The sequence below is a fragment of the Phodopus roborovskii genome, unplaced genomic scaffold, assembly GCF_943737965.1.
Source record: "Phodopus roborovskii unplaced genomic scaffold, PHOROB, whole genome shotgun sequence".
Classification (NCBI taxonomy): Eukaryota; Metazoa; Chordata; class Mammalia; order Rodentia; family Cricetidae; genus Phodopus; species Phodopus roborovskii.
The window spans coordinates 879,345-899,288 of record NW_026126524.1 but is presented as its reverse complement, the minus strand read 5'-3'; the positions used below and the strand labels follow the sequence as shown (position 1 = coordinate 899,288).

Sequence of the window (19,944 nt, the reverse complement as noted above, 5' to 3'; positions counted from 1 at the left end):
TGAAAAGTTAATTTTTTATATTCCTCAGCCTAAGATAATGTCTGTTGGCTGGTTGATGAACCCATCAGAGCACCTAATTTCAGTCACAGTGATCACTGGATGTGGGATATATGCTGAAGCTAAAAGTCCAACAGTTTCCTCCATCTGAAGTCATAATGTGTGATTATAATAAACCATGCTATAAACCCAAACTTTTAATAAAAGGAGTCATTTTAATTTACCTATGTGGTGTCTTTAATTTGTGTTAATGTGCAAAGTTTTACCATGCTATAACATTAGTAAATTCATACATAAATTTCCTTGTTTAGACAGCAGCTTCAATGCAAACAATGTGTCCAGCAATGGGATTTGCTAACAGGTCTACAGAGCACTCACTGTTTATGGAATGAGGCTTTTCACAGCATTAATTTATCTTTAAGTCAGTCAATAGTTAACAGTGAATGTACTTGTGAACTTATAACCGGGCAGGAATGAGTTTTAGACATCTCTTGGCCCTACACATGCCATTACTGTCACAGCACATTTAGATAGCTTCATAGGCCCACAAGGCAAAAGCCATTCTTTTAAATGCTCTTAAAATCATATGTATTTCTCAAAGATGGCAATGCTGTCCAAATAACTACGAGTCATTTGTGTAGGAAATTTTCTTCCACAATAATGTTTTTAGGTTATTTAATATCAAAGAGTGTTCCATTTCCATTTGATTTGCTGTGACTTTAAGAGCAATACAAGCATACAGCTGTTTTTCCAGTTCTTCCCGGATTTCACTTGGAGCACCATGCAGTAAGTAGTCTTTGAGTAGCTGACATGCTTTTGCCAAGTTTGGTTGTATTACTTCTGAAGTGCACTTCATTGTGCTCTGGTCACAGCTAGTTCTACAGTCTGTACCGTAGACACAGTCCAGGTCAGACTCACAGTGGCGATCCTTAATAAGTTCCTTTAAGTTTATCTCTGGCACAATTTTTCTCATATCCACCATCTTCAAATCATATTTCTCATTATATCCTAGGTTTTTGGCACTAGTGTCACACATGAGGAAGTTTCCGTATGGGCCATGGAAAACATCCTCCACAAATTCTAGAAGTCCTATGGCTATCTTGGCTTTTCTGGGCCATGATGGTGTGAACAACTGGTCCATGCTCCTTCTGAACCCAGACGGAATAAAGAGTTCAATGACCCATGGAAGACTTATTCCATAGAGAGAGGTATATTCAACACTTTCCATCACGTAGAGGTCACCACAGAATCCCATTAGTTTGGGGGTATGTTCTTTATCTTGAAGTATCACCATCAGAAGAAACTCATTCAACTGGAGAAGTGCCCATGCTGACTTGGCTTCTCCTAAGGAGACCTGGCCATCTCTGTCTCCATCGGCCACTGTCAGGATGAGGTTAACCAATTCAGAGAGGTTTCCTTGATCACCTAATTTTGCCTGTCAACATAAAAATTGTCAAGTTACAAAGGAATGAAAGCTAGGATGACCCTTAGGTTTGTGTAGCTTAGCAAGTAAATCTGAGTCTTAAAAAGCTGTTATGTGGTTCTTAAGTTCCAGTCTATAGTACTGTGTGAGGGTCCTGGATTTAATCCCTAGTCCAAAACATAACCAAAGGCATCTATGTAAAAACCAGTTCTTGTAGGTTATGTCACCATGTTAGCAGTTATCTTGCCACAGAGTAAAAGAATTCTCTGCATCTCCCAACTACTGAGCATTATTATATACGTTTATTGTGTGCATGTGTGTGTACATGCAGAATGTGTATGAATTTGGTGTGGGGGTGGAAGCTGGAGGACAACTTGGGGAGATCAGTTCCCTCTTTCCACGTGGGTTCTGGAGATTGAACTCCTAGTTAATAGGCTTGGTGGCAACTGACTTTATTCTGAGCCATCTCCCTAGAATAAAAAGTAAATCACTTCTAATCACTTTATTTTTGAAAGTAAGTAAATCTAAAGCATTTTTTTTTTTTAATTTTATTTTGAGATGGTCAAATGTAGGCCAAAACAGACCCTGAACTGATTCTCTTGCCATTGTCTTCCAAGTCCTGGGATTATAATCATTAACAAACTTGAATTTCTTTAGGTTTAATTAATAACACCACACACCTATAATACTAGTTACTCAGAGGGCTAAGGCAGGAGGATTCTGATGAGGAATGTCCTGTATATATTTCTCTTATTAGTTGATGCCTGAAACACTGTTTGACCAATTGAGGGAGAAAGACAGGCGGGACTAGGAGATGAGAGTGCTGGGAAAGGTAGACAGAGGGAGACTGCAAGGAGACCCCATGTAGTGGAGAAAGGAGGAACCGGTTCCCAAGCATTCTCCAGTAAGCCAACACCACGTGGAGATACACAGATGTATAGAAGTATAGAAATGGGTTGATAACTAAGACAGAGCTAACCCTAGCCATGGGCCAACAGTTTTATAATTAATATAAGTCTTTGTGTGTCTATTTGGGGTAAAGCAGCTGTGGTACCAGGCTGGAAAGAAAATTCCAGCCAGTCTGGTCAAGTTAGTCTGTTTCAAAGTAAGCTTTTAAAAAGATAAAAGGGAAGGACTAAGGATACAGTTTATTGATATTTGGTTCATTCCCCATATAAGAGGAAAGGACAGGATGGGAATCCAGGTATCTAGACTACATTAATTTTATTTCACTTTTTTGGTATCAGATTTATTATTTATGCACACTGCCTCAGACTGTGGCCCAGGCTGCTCTGAAACTTAACTATGTAGTCCAACAAAACTGGCCTCAAACTTGAGGCAATTCTCCTGCCTCAGTCTCCAAAGTAGCTGAGATTACAGGTATAAACCACCATGCCAGCCTCTGGTTACCAGTTGAATGTCAAAATGTGCAGCGATCCAGTACCCTTCAATTCTATGTACAGCTATTATAAGTAATATAAAGGTTAGCATCTTCCAAATCCTCCCTCTTGTTTGTTTTTCCGAGACAGGGTTTCTCTGTATTGCTTTGGAGCCTGTCCTGGAATTAGCTCTGTAGACCAGGCTGGCCTCCAACTCAGAGTTTTCTCCTGCCTCTGCCTCCCAAGTCCTGGGATTAAAGGCTTGCACCAGACCAGGCTGGCCTCCAACTCAGAGTTTTCTCCTGCCTCTGCCTCCCAAGTCCTGGGATTAAAGGCTTGCACCACCAACACCCAGCTCAAATTTATTTTCCCTTTCTTTGGAATCATTTCTTCTAGATGGAGTCTCTGAGGGAAGTAAACGAATGTCAACAATATGATGATTTAAGACAGGGTCCTGTGGGTTCCTCTATAAGAATGCACCTTCATACTGGAGGTGTAAGGACTAGATGTACTCACCTTAAAGAGACTGTAGACCATTTCTTTGAATTTCTGTACAGTAGTTCCCCTGGTTGGTTTATCAAATAGCACTATTTCTTTCCTTGGCTCCAGTTCAGTTCCAAAATCAAGATGAAGAGCTTGTTCCATTTGACATTTCACAACCCCTGGTAGATTATCCCAAATCCCTAAATACATCTTTGTGAGAAAGAAGGATGGCCCGTTATGTATTATGTGAGAGGACACTGTACAAAGCATGCAGCTGCATTTTTCAGGTCCTTTTCTACAAAATATAAACAAGCACTGAACAACTCAGCTAGAGCTATGACTTTATTTTTGCCTTTTTGAGACAGTCTCAGACTGGCCTCAAACTCAAATCCTCCTGTCTCAACCTCCTAAATACTATGTGCACAAACCAGGAAACCCAGCTCCTGACTTCATTTCTGAGTGCCAATCTGAAGTATTCCCAAAGCTTTTCCCTTGAATGACTTTTAAAAGATGAACATAATGCATAGCTAAATATAGTTTTTGAAAAGTAGAATTAAAAGGATGTGAGGCAAAAAACTAAGGTCCACTATGTTCTATTTCTCTGGTCTCTAGTTTGGGAGGAGACTTTGTACTTTTATGTAATGCACAAAAATGTGTAGCTAGGATATAGTGTCTCCCTAAGATGTTCAGGCTGGTGGGAAAATAATGGACTTTAAGTGGGTATATATCAAATTAAAATAATCTAGTATTTATTACATTTTATGCAAGGCAGAGTTTCCTGCAAACAGCTCCCTAAATGGTGTGTTAAGTTTGGACTAAAGTCAATTGCAATGGAAACTCAAAAGAGATGGATTTGAAGAACAAGAAATGTTTACTGAGGGTATTACAGGCAACATAACAAGTGGTCTTCAGCCTCAACTCCCCTCAGGGCCCACCTGTCACAGTGTGTCTGAGTCTGTAGGACTTAAATTTGAACATGTCCAGCCTCTCCTTTCTGTCCCCTCATTCCTCTATTTGGGATGGGAATGTCTTTTGTTATTTTTTTTGTATTTATTTATTTATTTATTTTTAAGACAGGGTCTCTCCTTGTAGCCCTGAATGTATTAGAACTTGGTCCTCAAACTCAGAGATCACCTGCCTCTGTCTCCCAGGTGCTGGGATTAAAGGTGTCTGTCAACCACTGCTGTTTTTTATTTTGTTTTTTTTGTCTTTTGTTTTTTTTTTTAAATGATTTTTTTTTGTGTGTGAGCCTGAGGCTGGATTAGATGGCTTATGCTTCACAGCATCCCTTCTAGACATCTGTGTTTATGTGATAGACCAGTCATGTGTAATGATAAAAACATACTCCCTATATTTGTGAAGCAGTTATGGTACCCTGTCTCTTTACAACTGGGTTCACTGATTTTTGAATACAAAAATATCCATATGTCATGAGTTGCATGCAGAGGCAGAGATAGGGGTTCAGTTCATGGCTCTTGGTGAGTGTGGTTTTTTTTTTAATAATTTCTTAAATAATTATCTTAGTTTAAGGGAAAATTCAAGTTTACCACCCAGGTACAGTGGTACATAACTGTAGAGACAGCTCTTTAGAAGATGGAGACAACATGATTAAGAAAAGCTACAGCCACAGAGAGTCAGAGCCCAGTATGAGGTACGTATGACACTGTAGCAAAAAAAAAAAAAAAAAAAAAAAAAAAACAATAATTGATAATGATGATGATGATGGTTAGACTTACTGACATTCTAGAGTACTTATTTACTGTACATACCTGGTTGTTGGGCTTGGTGGATAAACATTTCCCAAAGTACAGTGTTTCTGTGACACAGAGGCTACTGCATGCAGGTCCATCAATAACTCCAGTCTTGTATTTGTCACACTGAAAACCAGGAAATAAAAAAGTAGTAACTGAGCTGGACAGTGGTGGCACATGCCTTTAATCCCAGCACTTGGGAAGCAGAGGCAGGTGGATCTCTGTGAGTTCGAGGCCAGCCTGGTCTACAGAGTGAGTTCCAGGGCAGGTTCCAAAGTTACACAGAGAAATCCTGTTTCAAAAAACAAAACAAAACAAAATAAGATTCTGAGTAATCGATAGTTAGTCTTTAAGAGAAAGTTCTCAAGCTGGATGGTGATGTTGCACAACTTACTCCCAACTCTGAGGACACAGAGGCAGGTGAATCTCTGAGTTTAAGGCCAGCCTGGTCTACAGTGTGAGTTCAAGGCCAGTTAAGGCTACACAGAGAAACCCTGTCTCAAAAAAAAAAAAAAAAAAAAAAAGAAAGAATGAAAGAAAGAAAAGAAAAGGAGAGAGAGAGAGAGAGAGAGAGAGAGAGAGAGAGAGAGAGAAAGGAAGAAGAAAAAGGAAGAGAGAGGGGGGAGAGAGTTCTCGGACGAAAGGAACTCAGGTTTTGGATTTAGACACACCGGCCAGGATTTAAACCCAAGTGCTGTTTGCCAGCTCTGTGAAAAGCTTGTTACTGGAGCGTACAAAGAATTTTGGAAGTATTTTTCCCGCTCAATGTGGTCTGAAGCAATTGGTTTCTACTCCATCCAAGAAGAGAAGTAGTATATTTTTAAAGACAGTTTTGGTTTTTAACTACATTTAAAAGTTTAAATTAACAAAATAACACTACCTTGATTGATAATTTTGTCATCCTTGAGGTTATACAAAAACAAGAAAGAAAATGAGAAAAAGAAGGAAGCATCCATCTCTCTTTGATAAAATTACAAAGCTTGGCTTGGTGGTACCTGCCTATATCCCAGCACTCATGGGACAAAGGCAGAAGGACTGTGAGTCTGAGAACAGCTTGAGCTACAGTAAAGCCCTGTCTCAAAACAAACAAAAACGTATCAATATAACCCTACCCACGACAAATGAAGATGACCTATTAAATTCAAAGATTATGTCAGAGCCCAGGAGTAGCTGTAATATTTCAGCTACTGTTCTAGCACCATGCCTGCCTTCCTGGTGGCATACTTCTGATATAAAGGCATGCACTCCCCCTCTGAAGTCATAACCAATAAATTCTTCTATAAATTGTCTAGGTCATGTGATAAGTGTGTCTTGTCACAGCAATAAAAAGGTAACTAAAAAACTACCCTAAGAAGTTAATGAAAAAGCAAGGCACACTCTTGCCTAGCATGTATGAGGGTTCATTCCCAACACAACAATCAAATCAGTAACCAAAACTCCTTTGCTCCAAAGAAAACAAGTCTAGGAGATCCTCTGTATGCTGCCACAAGGTTTTGTTTGCAGGCATGGAAAATGGAGCCTGGGCCCAGTTGGCCTCCAGATCTTGTGCTTTTAACCAGTAAGGTAAAGAGCTATGTTGACAAGCTGGATTGCAACTAGCAGCGCAGGTATAAGGTTGACTGAGTCAGATAGATCTCCTAGAGTCCCTAGGTAAAGTCACCTCCCTTCCTCCACATAAGCTACCTGAGACAGAGCCACAACTCCCATGTTGTCTTTTCAGGGCTCTGAGCAATGCCTGACACAGAATCAAATACAAATAAAAGAGCCTGCAGAGCCCAAGAGCTGAGGGAACACATGCTGGGCTTTTCACCTGGACGAAGCACACTCTACCATAAAGAACTTCTAGGGCACAACTGAAAGCTGACTCTCTAATCCCAAGATCACTCTGTTTAAAACATAGCCTTTCTGAACACTTCCCTTTCCAAATGAATAACTGATACATGCTCCTGGGCCTATATCCTTCCTCCCTTTTTTTCTTGTACCCCCAAATCTAACATCATATGCAGCCTGGCTGTCTTGTCTACTGGAGCATAAGATGACTTAAAGTCAGAGGCCATCTTGGGCATCTCTGAAGTGCCCCTGTCCTTGAAGTACACTGTACAGTGTATAATGAAAGTACTCAGCAAATGCTTATTTAGTTTCCAAAATAAGAACACAGTGATTGGCCAGGCAGTGGTGGCGCACACCTTTAATCCCAGCATTGGGGAGGCAGAGGCAGGTGAATCTCTGTGAGTTTGAGGCCAGCCTGGTCTACAGAGATTGTTCCAGGACAGGCTCTGAAGCTAAAGAGAAACCCTGTCTTGAAAAACAAACAAACAAAGAACACAGTGATTTTCACTTAAAAATTCTACTGGGCATCAAAGACAGGGGTGTGTCTCTGCAGTCCCAGATGTTTACTGAGGAGTTCTAGCTGAGAATAGACAATTTAAAAAATTACTAAGAAAAATTTATTACTTTCCCATATTTACAGTTCCTTTTTGTTTTCTTAGTACAAAGTCTCTTACTGGTAAATCACTAAGCAGCAACAACTCTGGAATTCAGCTGTAAGAATCAGATTTCTTGATGTGAGCAAAGGTCTCAAGCCAATTCTGCATCAAAGGGGCAGTCACAAAGAACAGGCTATTCAACTTGTGGTCAAATGTTCCACACATATGTGTAAAAAGAGAAGTTGGCTCATAAAACTACCACCAAATAAGTAATAGCTACAAAAGTTCCCAGCTGTACATCAAAATAAGCAAGACTTATTAAATAATTTTTAAATAGTAGTAAGTCCTAAGACATTACTATTCTAATAAACAACACATTTCGCCTTTGTTTGCACATATCTCATAGTACCAGAAGAGGGCACTATTTACCTTTCTTTTTATAAAACCTACTTGAGGAATCCCACCCTATACTACAGACTGGACCACAAGGGGACAATAACAACAAACATATGTATAGTACCTGGCTTTTAAATATTTTCAAAAATCCATGTTCTAAAAATGTACTTCAGATGTAAATTTCAGATTGCTGCTTCTCCTTAACAAGACTGAAAAAACCAAGCACACACAGACACATACACACAGTTAGATGGACATACAGACAGACACACATATACACAAGACACAGACATGCACATACACACATATATAGAACATACAGGTATACATATACACACAGATACACACACAAAGACACAGATACAAGGCACACAGACACACACACACACATGCAGATGAGAAACAGACACACACACACAGACACACACACAGAAAGAAGAGCTAGGTTTTCCACAATGCCTGAAAACATTTTCTCTATCCCCTATCTCAAGTATTGCCAGTCTTTACCATTTTCAGCGCTGTCTTAAGCTTTTCCATTTTTCATCCCTTGACTTCCTCTCACACCTTAAAAATGCCATAGCAAGGCAAAGTTAAATGGAGAAATACTATCTAACCAAGACATGGCTCCCGATGGCTTCAATTTAGTATACCCTACAATTATTGTTTTAAGTGACAAACCATTATCTTTGGGAATGGAATGTCAAAAAAGTCTTATTAAATTTGGAGTCCTTGGGATCACTTAGTACTTCTATTTCAAAGGTGTGTTCCTCTAACACTCACATAGGCCCACTAATGTGTGCCCAGACATGCCTCAACAACTGCAGGCAGGACCTTGAGACAGCCAGTCAGGGGACTCAGGATGGAACTTTGTGGTCCCAAAAATGCACTGAAGAGAACTTCTACTCCAGCTAACGGGGGATGTCTAGGAAATTCCACCTATAGAGTCCAATAATACAAGATTTCTGTATAGTTGGGCACCAAACAGGATTGGCTGAAATGATTTAGTAGTTAGGGAATTATATCTCAGTGGAGAGGGAGGATAATTGGAAAAGGAGGGGCTCCTTTCAACCAGGGTTTAGTGGTTGCTTTTATTTTTTAGAAGCAGCTTCTCACCCCATACATACTCCAGAGGCTGACTGGAGTACCTTACTCCACTCCAATTCCTTTTTCCAGTTTTGAGAGGCTATTATGCAGGCATAGTGGCTTACAGCTAGAATCCCAGCACTTTGGAGGGCCAGGGCTAGCTAGCCTGGGTTACATAGTGAGTTCTAAGCCAGTCTGGGATAGAGAGAGATCCTGTCCTTCCACCAGCCCCCTTCACCTCCCTCTGTTCCCCCCCACACACACACACAAAGGACAGGTAACCAAAGTCCTTCCCAAACCTTTGGTGGCTTTACACGATTCTAGCCACTCCCCGCCCAGTGTCCATCAGTTGTGTTGACGGGGTGAAATGCTGGGTGAGCCTGACTCACAGTCTGGGGGAGAAACACTTTCCTTGCTGTGACTCCAGACCCTTCCCTTCCTAGTCTTTATTTATTATGTATACAACATTCTACCTGCATGTCCCTGCAGGCCAGAAGGGGGAACCAGATATTATAGGTGGTTGTGAGCCACCATGTAGTTGCTGGGAATTGAACTCAGGACCTCTGGAAGAGCAGTCAGTGCTCTTAACCTCTGAGCCATCTCTCCAGCCCTTCCTATTCTAAAAGGTTCTGCGAAGTTTTGCTTTCACAGTTGTTACTATGCAGCCCTGGCTAACTGGGAATTTACTATATAGACCAGTCTGGTCCTGAGCCTACAGAGACCTACTTCCTCTACCTCCCAAGAGGATCTGTCATCTCTATAAGCTTCTCTGTACTACCCACAGTAGTCTCTCTGCCAGCAAAGCCTTCTTTTTTGAGACAAGGTTTCACTGTGTAGCTTTGGAGCCTTTCCTGGAACTAGCTCTAGTAGACCAGGCTGGTCTAGAACTCAAGAGAGATCTGCCTACCTTTGCCTCCCAAGGGCTGGGATTAAAGGTATGTGCTACCAATGCCCTGCTCTCTTTAGATTTTTAATAGTGCAACCATTTATAGCACAAACTAAGTCATCTTAGCCTGATGTAATGTTCTTTTGTTGTTGAAGTTTGGCATTTGAGACAGAATCTCATGAGGTATAGGCTGGCCTCAAACTCACTACAGGGCCAGGTAGATAGGCTTCCTACTATTCTTCCTCCACTCTCCAGGTGCTTTAAAAATATATCTTTATTATTTGAGGCGGAGGTAGGTGCATGGGCACCATGGCAGTCGTGTGATGGTCAGAAGGTAACATGAAGTCAATTTGCTTCTCATCTTTACATGGGTCCCAGAGATTGAACTCAGGTCCTCAGGCTTGCGTAGGCGGTACTCTCCCCGAATTATCAGTTATCACCCTGACTCCACTGTTTTTTTTTTTGTTTGTTTGTTTGTTTTTGGTTTTTGATAGGGTTTCACTGTACTTCATCATCTTGCCCTAGTATTTAGTCCTGAGGTTACTGGTGGGTGCCACCATACCATGCTATAATGTTCTTGTCTTTGGTTTTGTTTGTTTGTTTTCTTTTGTTTTTTTCCTGTGTCAACTTGGCTCATCTACAGTTGCTAGGTGTTAATGCAGTCTAGGTGTTGCTGGGAAGGTTTGTTGATAGAAAGTTCACTGTCATTTGACTTTGGGTTATTATTCTAGCTAACTAGAGTGGTCCAGGGACTTAAAAGCAATTTAGCACCTTCTGTGATGAGGAAGTACAGCCTGTGGATAGCATTTTCAGTCCACACCCAGATTCCAGCCTGCCTTCCTCACAGCCCACCCTATGGGTTTTGTTTGCTTATTTTGAAACAGGGTCTCATCCATCATAGGCTGGACTCAAGCTCCATAAGTAGCTAAAGATGACTTTGATCTTGTGATCATCCTATGTCTACCTCACAAGTGATGGGATCACAGGGGAGTGCTAACATGTTTATGAGGTGCTGGAGCCTGGGGCATGCCAGGCAAGTGCTCTATCAACCGAGGCAAATCTACAGCCCCTTCCCTACAGGTCTGGGACATGACTAATCTGACAATCTTTTATAATTGGTTTTGCTTATTTGTCAGAACTCTGACAAGACATTTTATCATATATTGTCATGTTTGTGTATATAGGTATCTATTTTCTCATTCACACTCAAGGGCAGGAAGAGGAGAAAATAATAAATAATAATAGTAATATGGTTAGATGTTGTTTAATTCCAGCACTTGGGGGGCAGAGGAAGGTGGATCTGAGTTCAACTATTTTTCATATTCAAATCATATGTTGAAATAATTAACACTAGTACTAATACTAATGGTGGTAGTAGTAGTAGTATGTGTGAGGTGTGGTGTTAGTATATGAATTCATTTTGTCCTCACATTCATCTGACATATAGTCACATTTTATAAAAGCCCGGTAACTTGCCCAGCTTACATAGTTCAAAAGGGGTGACTGGACCTCAAACCTAAGGCGTTTTTACTTCAAAAAACTCACACTACAATAGATAGAACACCTCACACAGAAATAAAGACTGGAAAAGACAGGCAGCCGCACAGAGAACAAACCAGGCTGAACATGATTCTGTTGATAACTTCATCCTTAACTCCTAAGCACAGCAGAGAGTACTGCTCTAGCTGGAGCAGCTTCAGCAATCTTTCAGGGAAATCTTACTACACTCTAGTTACAGTGATGACAGCATGAGGCTGTTTGCCTCAAACTTAACAAAAGCAAGGCAAGCACTAGGGAACCAACTCTCTGTCTAAGAGCTACCAAGACTACTGGTAAGCTTATTGGTTAGAGAGGGACAAGTGGGGCAGAAATGTCTTTCTCCTCAGTAAGTTGGAATGAAGCAAAGCAAGCTATGAGAGGGGTCACAGCCCAGGGCTTTGTCTCCAGCCCAGTGTTCTCAACAGTGAACTGATATGATATAGTAATCAAGAAGTTCCTGGTACTCAGTGAACTGTATCATTAATGCAAAGCACTTTAATACATGTACTGTGGTGAAAGTAAGATTTCAGGGCTGAGCAACAGAGATGGTTCATCAAGAAAAGATGCTTACAAGGCAAGTCTCATGTAGCGTGACCTTTATAAAGGTAGAAGGAGAGAATCCACTCCACACCCACACTGTGGCATCCCTATGTTCCCCACCTCAAGTCACAAACACACAATAGTCCTATATAACTTTTTGGAGATTTACTTGTTTTATGTGTATGTGTAAGTGACTGCAAGTATATATATGTACTGTGTGAGTGCCTGGTGCACATGGAAGCCATCAGATCTCTGGAACTGGTGTTACAGATGGTTGTGAGTATTGGGAACTGAACTGAATCCTCTGTAAGAGCAGCAACTTCTTTTAACTGCTGAGCCATCTCCCCACTCCTTAACATTTAAAAGAGATCTCACAAGTCCACATGAAGACTTGCTTCCCTTTTCAGGCATTTGTCTCACTGTCCTTTCTTCTTATAAGACTTTGTCCAAAATTTCAGACAATTGCTTCCTTCCCATCAGGTTGCAATTCAAAATGCCATCATTGCAAGGAGACTATTCCTCGCATGGAAAGTGGCATACCATAGCCATTCTCTATGACATTCTGTTACCTTTTCTCAGTGTGTATGTGAGCTTAATCTGAGTTCATTATGTGTATTCATCTTTTTACTATATGTTTCTTAATGTATAGATTTTGAATATCTTACCACTGCACCCCAAGTATCCAGAAAAACTAACATGGTAGATAATGAATACTTGTTGATCTTTTCTAGGAGGGATTATATATAAAAGCTACATATAATCAACTTATAAAACTATCTACCTATATCACCCTTCTATCTATCTTCTTTCTATAGCTCTGGCTGCCTTAAACTCAGATATACTTGACTCTGCCTCCCAAGTGCTAGGATTTAGGTGTGTGCCACCATATCTGAAGAAATTACATTTTTTTTTTCTTTTTTGGTGTTTTAAGACAGGGTTTCTCTGTGTAACTTTGGAGCCTGTTCTGGAACTCACTGTGTAGATCAGGCTGGACTCACACTTTTTAAAAGACTGCTAAAGGGAGCTAGAGAGATGGCTCAGCAGTTAAGTGCACACACTGTTCTTTCAGAGGACCCAAGTCTGGTTCCCAAATCCACACCAGTCAGGTAATAACTACCTGTAACTCAACTCTAGGAGACCTAGTGCCCTCTTCTGGCCTCTGCAGGCATTGCACTCACAGGCACATAATCATTCACATATACTACACAACACACTAAATGAATGTTATATGATAGTAATCACTTTGAAAATAAATATTTTAAAATAGAGAAAATAATTAGAGGAAAGCTAAAAGCAACACCACCAACACCCAAAGAGGAAAACAAATAATGCTTCCAAAGGTTAGTGACAGTGGTGTTTGTAGCTCTTCTTTGGCTCTGATGTGTCTCTTTCTCATCTCCCTTCACAAAGCTGGAACTAAGGATTTGGGATGAAATCTGCTGAAAGCTTACACACAGAATGCTATAATCTTTTGCTGAGCATGTTTTTGTTAAGGATGGCCTTGAGATAATGCAGCTTTTTTTATTTTGCACCTAAAACTTAAAAGCAGCAACTTTATATGCTCTGGTTAAGTTTGATCTATCTACTTAAATAAAAGAACAGTAGATGTAGTCGAGAGAGAGAGAGACAATACACTTAGATGCCCTATTTCAAAATAAGAATGATCGGGACAAAATAAGATGTATGCATTGCAGAAAATTTTGAAAAACCAAACCCTAGGCAAATATTATACAACTGAAACACTGGAGGACAAATCTAAAACATATTACATTTTAAGACAGTGAGGGGCTGGTTCAGGATTTTTTCTACATATATATTGTTAGAATTTTAATATCTGTGTGAATGGTTTCCTTTTTCTTTTTTTCTTTTTACTTTTGATTCTTAAAACATTTAAGATTTGCTTTTTGTTTTGGTTTTGAGGCAGGGTCTTGCTCTGTACCTCGGGTTGCCCTGGAATTTGTTACACAATCTTCATTGATCTTTCCAAGTACTCCAATTACAGGCCAGTGCTTCTATACTGAACTTTCTATTTTAATTTTTAGGATACAGCTAACAAACTTTGTACTGAAAATAAATACCTGGTCCATTTAGGTTTCAGGTAATTACCAAAAGCAAATTTAAATATACTGCAGTTGACCCCATAGTGAGCCATGCAAGCCTCTGCCTTCAGGACTCAAGCAGCTAACTGAGCAGCTGCTGGAGTAGCAGTAGTGATCTCTGTTCTAGGACCTGCTCTCAGAGGGAGTGAGACCTTGATCACACCACGCCGCCCACAAACTGGCCAGCAATGGAGTTAAAGGTTGTCCCAGCTCCAGAGTTCCCTCTGTGTGTGTACATACACAAGTGCATGTGTGTGGAGGCAAGAAGATCACCTCAAGTTCTGTTTCTCACGAGCCCAATGCAAAGTAACAACAATTGAAAAAAAAAGTTACGAGAAAATGATAGACTTAAAAGAATTTGTAAAACAACTAGCAAATTATGCTGGAATCACATTCTGTTTCTAGTTCTTACAAATCAAAGGGAAATTGGGGTAAGCAATAGTGAGGCACTTTTAATGGTATTTCATGGTGACAGAATAATACCAACAAGTGCCTCATGTTTAATAAGATGTGAATAGAAGACAAAATCTTCACCATTTAGTTTTGGTTCTATCTCTAAGAGTACTCTCTCTAATATCACTGGATGATGTCATTAGGCTTTCCTGGAATGGGGCTGGCAGGGTGCACTTTCTCCTAGCCAAGTACAGTTATTGTCTCTTAGAGATATGAACATACACTACTACATTAAAGATACTGAAATAAATATTCAGTAATGTCAGTTGTTTATTTTTGTCAAAACTCTTTTTTCCCAAATATGTTTGACCAAAGAATACTTGATTCAGAGAGTATACATATTTGTGTGTGTTGTTATGCGTATGTACACGTGTGTGGGGGGGTGTGCCTGCACATGGAGACCATCAGTGATGTTATATGTCTTCTATTATTCCCTATCTTATTTGATGTCATGGATTGGCTAGGTTGGCCATCAAGCGCCTGAGTCCTCCTATTTCTGCCTCTCTGACTGAGACTATGGACATGCATCCCTGTGCTTGACTTTTTATGTTGGTGTCGCGGATCCAAACTCAAGAACTTTACCCACTGAGCCAAGTCCTAGCTTGATAATACCTACTCCACTATGATTACTTATTTTCATCTCTGTTCAATTATTGGCTCTATGGGAGCAATACATACTGTTCCTGTTGTATATACACATTTGAGACAACTGTCCTGGTTAAAGTGACATCCAATAATATAAAACCTTTAATGACTTATAATTACTGGACTTATAGTTACTCCTCCTTTTTTTCTTTCTTTTCCTCCTCCTCTTTTGAGATAGTTTATCATGTATCCCAGTCTTGCAATGAACTTATGATCCCCCTGCCTTAGTCTTCATCATGGTCAGCAACTGTACGATGGGGCCAGCAAGAGGGCTCAGTGGGTAAAATCACTTGGCAAATGACTCCAATGATCCGAGTTTAATCCCAGAACACATGTGAAATGCCAGATGCAGCAGCTTACACATCCTAAGGTGAGCCAGGAGAGGACAAGGAGAATTAGCCAGATGCTCACACAGACAGCACAGCGTGGAGCAGTGGCAGAAACAGGGACATGGAGGAAGGCTTGAACTGAAAGTTGTCCTCTGACATTCAAAGCCACATGCATGTACATCATGTACACACACACACACACACACACACACACACACACACACACACACACACACGCTTTTATGCTCACACACAGACACTCTCAACATTTTGCAGCTGCTTGGATGCCTGAGGTCCTTGGTTTGAGCCAAAGTGTCATAAAAATGGAACAAAACAAAAACAAACATATGGTTCTGAAATAAGTTTTATTGATGTATATTGAAAGGCATTCATAGACAATAAGGAGTTAACTTAGTCAGAACCTCAAGTATTTAAATTTGAGTGCTCTATAACCAGTAACTGTTACTATTAATCTTGAATTGATAAAATGATTTTTTTTTTTTTTGGTTTTTGAGACAGGGTTTCTCTGTGTAGCTTTGGAGGCTGTCCTGGAACTCGCTTTGTAGACCAGGCTGGCCTCAAACTCACAGAGATCTGCTTGCCTCTGCCTCCCAAGTGCTGGGACTAAAGGTGTGTGCCACCAGGCTGATAAAATGATTTTTATAAAATATTTTGAATCACTAGGAAAAAAAAGTGATAAATACATACCCTTTAGATAAAATTTTGTGTTTGATATGATTCCATTTATTAAAAATATGTATTCTAGGGTAGGTGTGGTGGCACATGCCTTTAATACCAGTACTTGGGGAGGCAGAGGCAGGCAGATATCTGAGTTCCAGGTCAGCCTGGTCTACAGAATGAGTTCTAGGACAGTCATGGCTACGCAGAGAAACCCTTTCTAAAAAACAAACAAAAAACAAGCAAAACAAAACAAAACAACTATTCTAGAAAGTCCATACATAACACATTCATACCCTAAACATTTAAAAAATCTGATACATAAAAACCCTAATTTAAAATATATTTGAAAACTAAAACAAAACCCCATTTTGCAGTGAGACTGCTTCCTTCTGTACTGATACACAGACTTACCTGTGCTATTTATTTAGAATTCTAAGTACTGAATTTATCAAAGATTTAGGAAGTTCAGCACAAGTGTAACATCAAATTGCCTTTATGTTGAAAAACTTCAGTCAGTCCTTACATAGTAACTATAGTCAGTTACAGGAGATATTTTTTAAACTGAAATATTTAATATACTTACTATGATTTTCTTACAGTCCTTCCCTCTGCATAGCTCCGTATAGGATGAATACTGCACATATATGATCCAGCTTCCAACAAAAACCACCAACCAGGAAAAGAAAAGATACTTCACTCGCACATATGAGAGACGAGCCTGCAAGTGAAGGACACATAGCAGTCACGCAGTTAGGAACAAGCCAGCACTCACTGCCCTGAGTCAGGGCACTCTCCTTGCTGCAGGAAGCTCAATGTACAGTCTGGGCTTCTGTATGGCACTTCTAGAACAAAGAGCATTTTCAAGGAGCCCAAGAAACACAGGCTTTAGAGAAGTAAGTTCCCAGGTCTTGATAAGCAAAAAACAAAATTCCCTTTAGGATGTACAACCTTTCAAATATCAGCACCAGAGCTACTTACTCAGCACAACACAGTGCTACTCCAAGACCAGGGAATGAGATCTACAGCTTCCGTTGTTAAGAAACTAACCAAACAGTTTCAGATGAGAATTTTAAAGGTCTTTATGAATAAACATAGTAACAATAAGATATTTCAGTCAGCAAATGGTGGCACACACCTTTAATCCTAGCACTCAGAAAGCAGAGGCAGGCTGATCTCTGTGTGTTCGAGGCCAGCCTGGTCTACTCTATAGCTCAAGTTGCAGGACAGCCCAGAGCTACACAGAGAAACTGTCTTGAAAAAAAAAACAAAAAACAAAAAAAAACAAAAACAAAACAGCAACAACAGAAAGAATGACTTAACCAGGTCTGGTGTGTGTGCCCGTGATTCTAGCTCTTGGGAGCTGGAAGCTGGGGAATCAGAAGTTCAAGGCCACCTCTAGTTAAACTCGTTGCCAATCTAGACTATATAACATCCTTTCTCTAAAGAAGAAAAAACAAACAAAAAAGGAAAATGAAAAAAAGCATAAATTACTCCTGGAATGTCAACTAATAAAACCACACAATAGGGTCCTCTTTGCATTGTTTTGTGCCTACTGCTCTGCTATGATCAAAGCTACTGATGCCTTTCTACACAAGCTGCTAATCTTCAAATGTGGCACCTGGTCAACATAGCCTGATATTTGCTTTTGAGATCTAGACTTTCAGTGGTTTGATTTAATAAACAGTAGAACTGAGCAAAATAAATTAAAGATGCACACACACAATGAAAAGCTAGTTTTGCTTTTATAACTCTGAGCCAGTTGGGAAACAGTATATTACTGTGAGCACTACGGGCATGAGAAGAAAGCAGAGAGAGAGACGAACGAGCCGCTCAGGGTGCACCTGCAAAAGATGACGAGTTCAAAGGGAAACATCAGGAAACACCAAACTCTGTCACAGAACCATCCTTGTGAGTTTTCACATATGGTGAAAACCCCAGTACCAAAAACTTGAGTACAAAACATTCAGTTAGATGGTAGGTTTTTGGATTTTATTACTAAATATAAAAGAGCTTGTTTGTTTTGGGTTTTTATCAAGACAGGATTTCTCTGTGTAGTCCTGGCTATTCTGGAACAGTACAGATCAGGCTGGCCTTAAATTCACAAAGATCAGCCTGCCTCTGCCTCCCAAGAGCTGAGATTGAAGGAGCATGAGGACACTGCCCGGTGTAAAAGAGCTCTTAATGAAAAATATTTTTACATAGCACTAGATAAACTCATAAAAAAAAATCTAAATTGCATGCAATACAATGGAACCAAGAGGTCTGTCTATAAAAATGTTTGAGGTTACTTGGCCCTGACAGGAAGTTTGGTTGCCAGCTATAAATTGGCATGTGCTAGCATTATTAGATTCCACTAAGATTAAAGACACATGCCTGAAAAGCTCAAGCACATTGCTGTGCACAGAGAAAATACTAAAAAACCATTAGCTAAAATCTATTTCAAGTCGCTGTGCAAGAGACCAGCAATGCTGCCACCAATGGCTACAGCCTTCTCCCTGACCTGTCAAAAAGAAGCCAAGATCTGGATCTGATCCAGCCTCTAGCTGCAATGCAGCCCACCGGAAATAGTGGAGACAGAGAACTTGAAGCAAGTGATAATTTTGTCAATTTCCCAGGCCGAAGGGGACACTGCAATATGAATTCCCAGGCTGTAGAGGAATTGAGAAAAGGAGAAACTTACAGACTGGAAAATATCTAAGAAATACAGCAAATGATTACACCATAGAAATCCTTTTAGAGTTCTTACTCAATAAAAGAAATATTTTTAGGGTTCCAAATCAAATTAAAAATATAAAACAAACAAGTAAACAAAAAACAAAACAGTAAAGAACAAAGACCTGAACTAACAGACATGCGCTCATGGAAGAGCCACAACCTGGAGGAAGATCTACAGGCAACTAAGGGGTGCTCAGTGGAGTAGTCTTCCCAGGGAAAATCACATCGACTGGTTATCCACAATACCACATGGTAAACCCTGAAATCATATTCATACGCATAACATTATACAGACTGAGAAGGTTGTATTTGTATGTTTAGGAATATACTATACATGTGTGCACAACTAAACAAAACTACACCATGAATTTGAGGGGTATACAAGGGAAGAGGAAAATGACAAAATTTTAATTTCAAGAAATATATTAAGAAAACTAAATTTGAAGGCCGGATTGATGGAACATATTTTAATCCCAGTACGTGGGAGGCAGAAGCAGTCTAATCTCTGAGTTCAAGGCCAGCCTGGTCTACATAGAGTGCTCTAGACCAGCTAGGGATATATATAGTGAGACCCTGTCTCAAAACAAAACAAAGAGAAAATGTTAATTTGTGGGACAAGACAAATTTTTCCCCTTTTTTACATTTTCCCCATTAAGAGTGAATGTATTTGTGCATTGGAGTGTGTGGTGGTCAAAGGGTAACTTGTGGGATTGGTTCTTTTCAATGACCATGTGGGTCCAGGGACTGAATCCAGGCGTTCAGTTTGGCAGCAGGCACCTGTACTAGCTAAGCCATTCTGTTAGCACACTGTCCCCCTCCTCCATTCTAACTTTTCTAGTGATGGGGACCAGACCCAGGGTTCTGTAGCTACTAGACAAGCATTATACCACCAAACTAACCTCCAAAACCCACAAAGTGCCACTAATACTTGTGAGACAATTGGTCATTTAAAGAATGACAGAATACTCAAATGTGAAAAGGTGGCTCTGGGGAAACAGGATTTTGCTCTTCTCTCTTCTTGAGCTGTATTTTTCCACATCCCCTGGCATATGTTCAAGCTGAAGAACCCTGAGAGCTGAGGTATTCCATGAATGCTAACCACACACGAAGACCATGTTG

The 19,944-nt window shown here is 40.1% G+C and overlaps 1 protein-coding gene across 2 annotated transcripts in view; it reads right to left on the bottom strand.

Annotated features, from left to right (window-relative positions):
* Positions 1 to 192: 192 nt before the first annotated feature.
* The window catches only part of Dipk1a (divergent protein kinase domain 1A), a 67,809-nt gene continuing 48,057 nt past the window's right edge, over positions 193 to 19,944 (bottom strand). Inside the window, exons 2-5 of one of the 2 annotated variants that reach the window (XM_051198017.1) lie at positions 16,694 to 16,828; positions 5,052 to 5,159; positions 3,316 to 3,492; positions 193 to 1,432 (exon numbers count right to left, since the gene is read on the bottom strand). In XM_051198017.1, coding sequence (XP_051053974.1) covers positions 620 to 1,432; positions 3,316 to 3,492; positions 5,052 to 5,159; positions 16,694 to 16,828 — 1,233 coding nt within the window. In that variant the 3' untranslated portion in view covers positions 193 to 619. The remainder of the gene's footprint in view (positions 1,433 to 3,315; positions 3,493 to 5,051; positions 5,160 to 16,693; positions 16,829 to 19,944) is intronic. The other variant, XM_051198018.1, reaches the window with a different exon arrangement.